A 6189-nucleotide genomic window follows, 5' to 3' on the forward strand; every position below is an offset into this window, starting at 1 on the left:
GGTACATATTTTATTTACTTCATTTATATCCTGCCTTTCACCCAAGTGGGTGCCCAAAGTGCTTACTTCATTCCCCTCTCCTCCATTTTATCCTTACAATGACCCTATGAGGTAGGTTATGCTGAGAGAGTATGACTGGCCCAAGGTCACCTAGCGAGCACAGCAGGGATTCAAACCTGTGCCTCCCAGATCCTAGACACTCTAATCACTATACGGGCTCTCAATTATGTATAAGTATTATGCATTATTAGCATGTATACAGAAAATAGAAAATGTTCCATTTTTAAAACATGAAAGCCATGAACTAGTACACTTTTGCAATAGTTTTTTACGAGGGGGGGAACACAAGGACTTGGGGGGGCATATTATTTCTCCCTTCCCTACTATATCCCCTTTTTCCACAATGGCTGGGGCGGGGGGTCGCTTGCCCTGGGCATTGCCAAAGAGAGAGTGATGGGCGCGGCTGCTGGCCAGTAGCGCGAGGAGCTGGCAGAGGCAGTGCGGACAACTGCATGGGAGGGTGGGAGGCCGCCTGCACCACCCTGGCTGCCTCCTGCACTGATGGGTTGGCTGGCTCGCTGGGTGCCAAGCTGGCCCTCCAGCTCCTGCAGCAGCTGCTGGCCAGGAGTGCACTGCCAGGTAACGGGCAAGGAGGCGAGTGGCCCGAATTTTGGGAGTGCTCCTGGGAGGCGGATGTGCCCTGCACGATGACGTCACTTCTGGGGTGCCACTAGCCAGGAGTTGCCCTGGGTGCCTGGAACCCACGCTACGCTGTTGCACAATGGGGACTCAAAGCTGCTTACATATGTCAGGCTATGGATGACAGGATATGGCAGACAGATCCCTGTACCATTGCAGCAAGAAGTCCAGGCTCTTGGTTAAATGGTTTTATTCAGAAATCAAATCATTTTCATATATATGTTCATAGGATTACTCAGAAGCAAGGTAAGCATCAAAGCAGTAAAAGCAAGAACTGACAGGAATGGGAAACTGTAGAAGAACCCTTCCTCTTAACACATACGTTTGCTCCTTCCCCCTTCCCAACAATAAACATGATTTTGGCGGGCACTTTATGTGTGAACATCTCGCATATTTGTACTATCCAGTAGAATTACTGAGAAAGCAAAAGATCAAAGTTGAGACATAGCAATGCCTGGGAGTGAGTAGTCTACAAGGTCATGAACACTGAAAGTTTCTACAGTCCGTTAGATAAGCACCTGCACGAAGTCTGTGAAAGAAACAGTTATGGCATTGACAATATGACATTAAGTTACAGTATGAAACATTGGTTCAGAGTTAGCACTGGCATGGATGGGGCTCAGGCATGACATTCTGCCCCCCTAAAGATGATCCCTCCCTTTAAGGGCCAGGTTTGTCAGGATAACGTTTATGGAAGTTTGACAGAAGTCTAGGTGCATTCATATGGGATTGTTCTACCCATTCCCTGTAAGATTCATCAAAGTCTTTCCACCTGACTAAACATTCTCCTTGCCTCCATATTATCCTCACAACAACCCCGAGAGTAGGTTAGGCTGTGTGACTGGATCAGTTACCCAATGGACTGCCACAGCAGAGGGGTGGTAGAATCATGGAGTTGGAAGGGATCTCTAAGATCATCTAGTCCAACCCCCTCCACAATGCAAGAAATTCACAAATGCCTCCCCTGCTCCATACACACCCCCCAGTGACCCTTACTCCATGCCCAGAAGATGGCAAAACACGAACCTTGATCTCCCAGATCCTACTCTGAAACCCTAATCACTACACTCCATTGGCTTTTGTGGGTAGCAAGCAGCCAGGCCTGGATTGTGTAAGTTTTGCAGTATCAAGTCATCTGTTGGTTGCTTCTGGTTATGTTCCCAATAAGTCCTCCTTCAAAGGCCCAAACAGCCCTGGAAAGGCCCCTTCCCCTCCCCCCTGCCTTTTCCTGATAGAAACCAAGTCTGGAATACTGGCTAAACTATTATGATTGTACAGCAGCAGCCACTGAGGGCATCTGGTTAAAGCTACAGGCGCTCCTTTTATCATTTTGGGGTTTTTTAACCTCCCTCCCAATATATTTTAGATTTCAGATTTTTCTGCAAATCAGGCATGTTGGAAGATTTTTCTTGTCCAGTCATGGCTCCATTTTCTAGATTTAAGTATCCCCTGATCAGGGCTACTTGGCTATTAGTATATAAGATAATGATACAATGATCTCACAACTCCCAGTTTTTGTAAAGCCCTCCAGTAGAGGAAATGCAGGCTGCAACTGGATGGGGGGTGGAGGGGAATGATGCAAGAAAAATGCAGAGAAAACTGCGGTGCAGATGCTCCACGGCCACTGTGAATGCAGAGAGCTACCCAGAAAAATCACCTGCAGACAGAAGCAGTCTTTGCTGTGTCAGGGACTTTGCTCCAGGCTTCCCTTTGGTTCTTGAGCCAGGCTGGGAAGAGAAATGCCTGAGGTGACAGAGTGCAGAAATGGGAGGGGTGGGTCCTTACACCAGCATGCAACTTTCATTGTAAAAATTAAGACAGCCCCAGGCCATTCAGGACATTCTGGAAGTTGTTGGGTCATCATGGGGTCACCGTAAGTCAGAAGCAAAGCAACTTGACAGCATAATGTACAGTTGAAAATTCTTAGACGATGCTGTTTTTTGGGAAGCCTGCTTAGGCTTGTTTCTGAGCATGCTGCCAGGAAGACTTGTTTTATGGTTCATCCCCACAAATAACTACTGTGTGTGTGTGATTGTGTGCGTGTCTGTGTGTGTGTGTGGGGGGGGGCATTATTGCTTAACAATTACATCAATTCCATCACTTAAGTTTTTCCTTCTTTATTACCCCCCACATCACCCAGGCCCTGCAGTTTTATATGCTGTGGTGGAGCATGTACCGTTTTCCCAGTGGAAGGAATTTGTGCGCCGCCTGGGATTGACTGATAATGCCATATGCAGAATTGAGGCGGAGGAACGGCACATGCGAGAAGCCCAATACGAGATGCTACGGCATTGGAGGCTGCAGCTGGGACAGCGTGCCACGGTGGAGCGCATCAGCAGCGTCCTCAATGAAATGGAGCTAAGCGGATGCAGCGAAGCTATTCAGGATATGCTGTCGAGGCAGGCAGGCCTAGGGGGGCCACAGGGAGTGCTGGAACGTGGTTCGCCTGTGCGCATGTTCCTGTCCTGATGGCTGCAGTGTCTCACGTGTGAACAAGCCATTGCAGATAGAACTTTCCTATCACCTTGTATTGTCTCTGACACAGAACTGTGCAGCTCATCTCTCTGGAGTTCTGAGTAATCATGCCATGAACATGCCTTCGTGCGTGAAAGCAGACATACCAGGCTGATGCCACCATCCCTCTCACAGCCAGATCCTCCTTCCAGACTTGGATTTCTGCCCTCGTTTTGTTGATCTGTTTTTTAAAAAATATTTTATATGTCAAATCTGAAAGTGCCTGGCTTATGGGACTTGTGTGAGATAACTCTCGAAGCAGCGGTTTTCAGCCTTTTTACACTCTCCTTTAATCTTAGTTGGCAACAATCCCAATCTCTCTCTCTCTCTCTCTCTCTCTCTCTCTCATATTTCTCTTCTTTGTCTTTTATCTGAACACATCTTCACTGTAAACATAATAGTCATTCCTTCTCCACAAGGATTCCTTGCAATGCAGTCTATGGGGAAGAGGGCATTACTAACCAAATGTTGTCAGAAGCCACTCCCAAAAGTGCTTCCCAAGATCTTGGGGCAAGGTCAGGGGAGGCGGGAAGGGCAGCAGGACCCTTCAGCTTGTATAGAACCATGGTCTAAACTGGTCACGTAGGCATAGCTTTATTCTAAATCTCTTTCTCCTCAATCCCTATCTTCTGTATATTTTTTAAAAATTCAGGCTTATTGGTACAACTGACTAGTGGGTCTCAAACCACTAGTTGAAGACTAGTGCCTTAAAGAGTGGGTCAGTCCCAGATCAGAGGGGGAAGTTGCAAGAAGGGATTAGAATTTGATATACGGGATGTCCTTAGGTTGATAGCTACACACGCGCTTTGCACACAGAACATTTGCATTCAGTCCTTGGCATCTCCCATTCCAGAATCTCCTAAAGCAAGCTGGAAAAGATCTCTCGCCTGAGATTCCAGAAGAATGGCTACCAGAATAGACAGGACTGGCCCAGGTGGCCCAAGGGGATGACTTGGGATAAGGAAGTGTGATGTACTCAGGGCTCTTCTATGCTGCTGTTAAATATTCTGTATATAAAAATAACACAAAATGCTCTTGTTATCTCTGTGCCTATATATATGCAAGTTTAAGAACATCAGCTGAGGCAGTGCTCTTCAAAAGTTAGGTGGGCAGTTTCCATGCATAAAGCGGGGAGGGTGTTTGTTTTATACTGCCCTTCCCACACACATTTTAAAAGAACCTTTAGGCATCTAATGAAAACTTATGTACAAAATATTTTGAATTTTAATCTAGTTTTGTTTAGTTTTTCCTGAGGTGATGTTGCTGCTTTTCAACTGATATTAGATTTTTTTATACACATTTTTCAATTTTATGAAAACTGCCTTAGATGTTAATTTGATGGATGGGCAAACTGTAGATCTTTGCAATAAATATGATGGAGTGAACGAGTCTCTCTGACCACTTCTAGAAGGATGGACGCTCCTTTTACGTTGTTCTGAATATGTATTGCTTCAGACTACGTGAGTGACATGTATGATCACTAGGCTAGGTTAGCCATTTTGCCTTCTACTGACATGTTTATCTAACAACAACAACAAACAACATTCGATTTATATACTGCCCTTCAGGACAACTTAATGCCCACTCAGAGCGGTTTACAAATATGTCATTCTCCCCACAACAATAATCACCCTGTGCGGTGGGTGGGGCTGAGAGAGCTCCAGAGAATGGTAACTGACCCAGATTCCTCTCATACACTTGGGGGCCTGTGCCCTGGAAGGTGATGTGCTGGTGCCCTGGTCAAACACTGGGTGGGCTGGATGGCACACTGTGGAGAAAACCTCCTTCATCTACAGCCGCTGTGCCCACCTTTGCCGCACTTTGTGCTGACTGGAAAATGTTGAAGGTTGCCTTTGAGCTAAAGCTGTTGGGGGGAATGGAAGCTCCCTTCTTCCTTTTCGTTTGCCAGCACCTTCTATTATTTACTGGACTGGCCAAGTGGGGAAAGTATTGTGTCTTTCCTTGACTCTCTAGTTCTGTAAAGTTCTGTCGCAATCCAAAAGCAACCCAACTGCTCTGCTGGTGATCTCCAGGCCCACAGGTTTCAATGAGGGGCCCACAGCCTGCCCAGACTCCCCTCATCCATACACTTCATGCCAGGCCATTTCCCTCATGCAGGGGTATTTCTGAGCCTTACTGTTGTCAGGGCTTGCAGCAGCCGCTGCTGGACGGGGCACCGGTCTGTCTGGCCCTGACGTCAAAGGGGTGCCAGGGATGCTGCAGGACCCTGCTCTGTGGAAGGAGGGGTGGTATACCTCACCCAGACTCCCTTTCATTCCACTCGTTGGCCTGCTCAACCTGCGCCACTCACCCCCTTTGATCTCCACCATCTCCTCCTTCATCAACTCTCCTCCTCACCTCCGCTCTCGCTCTGCTCCAACTCCACTCCATCGCTCCTACTCAACCCACCCCGCCCTCTGGGTGGGCTTCTCTTTTATCCCTTCAGCCTAGCCATGCTCCACCTGCCAACCATGCCCTCCTGCTGCCTTCTAACCATGGCCCTAGCTGGCCTAAGCAGCTGCACCTGTGCTCATTTGGCTGGAAGTCCTGGGCTGGTCCACCTGTGCCTCATTGGCAGGCACAGCTGAGCCTCCTTGGCTGGCTGTCCATCTCCCACAGAATGCCTCAGGCAGCTCCACCTGGAGCTGCTTAGCTCCTAGCATCCCCTGGGCTAGGTTATTGGTTTCCAGCTGGGCTGCAGGCTGGGGTGTGGCTCTGAGCTGCTGAGGCTGCTTCTCCTCCCTGGCTGGTAAGGCTTCAGCTTGGCCCGCTGCTGGTTGCCTGTCCCCCCTGTCTTGGCCCTCTCCATCTGCTCTAGCCTCTTCTGGGTTGTCCCCATTCTCCCTGCCTGGCCCCCTGGACTCCCACTGGAGGGTGGGACTAGTTGGCCTCCACCTGCCCCTTCTAACCCTCTGAGGCTTGGGTGTCTCTTCCCTTCCCCTGTGGCCGGCTGGTGCTGGGTCTGGCTGTCTGCTG

At 48.6% G+C, this 6189-nt stretch overlaps 1 protein-coding gene across 2 annotated transcripts in view; it reads left to right on the forward strand.

The window, feature by feature from the left end:
• LOC129345538 (tumor necrosis factor receptor superfamily member 1A-like) overlaps positions 1-4602 on the forward strand; it is a 59588-nt gene extending 54986 nt beyond the window's left edge. For both annotated transcript variants that reach the window (XM_055002736.1, XM_055002737.1), the window contains exon 10: positions 2840-4602. In XM_055002736.1, coding sequence (XP_054858711.1) covers positions 2840-3168 — 329 coding nt within the window. In that variant the 3' untranslated portion in view covers positions 3169-4602. The remainder of the gene's footprint in view (positions 1-2839) is intronic.
• The last annotated feature ends 1587 nt before the right edge of the window (positions 4603-6189 follow it).

Source organism: Eublepharis macularius, chromosome 18 (genome assembly GCF_028583425.1).
Source record: "Eublepharis macularius isolate TG4126 chromosome 18, MPM_Emac_v1.0, whole genome shotgun sequence".
Lineage (NCBI taxonomy): Eukaryota > Metazoa > Chordata > Lepidosauria > Squamata > Eublepharidae > Eublepharis > Eublepharis macularius.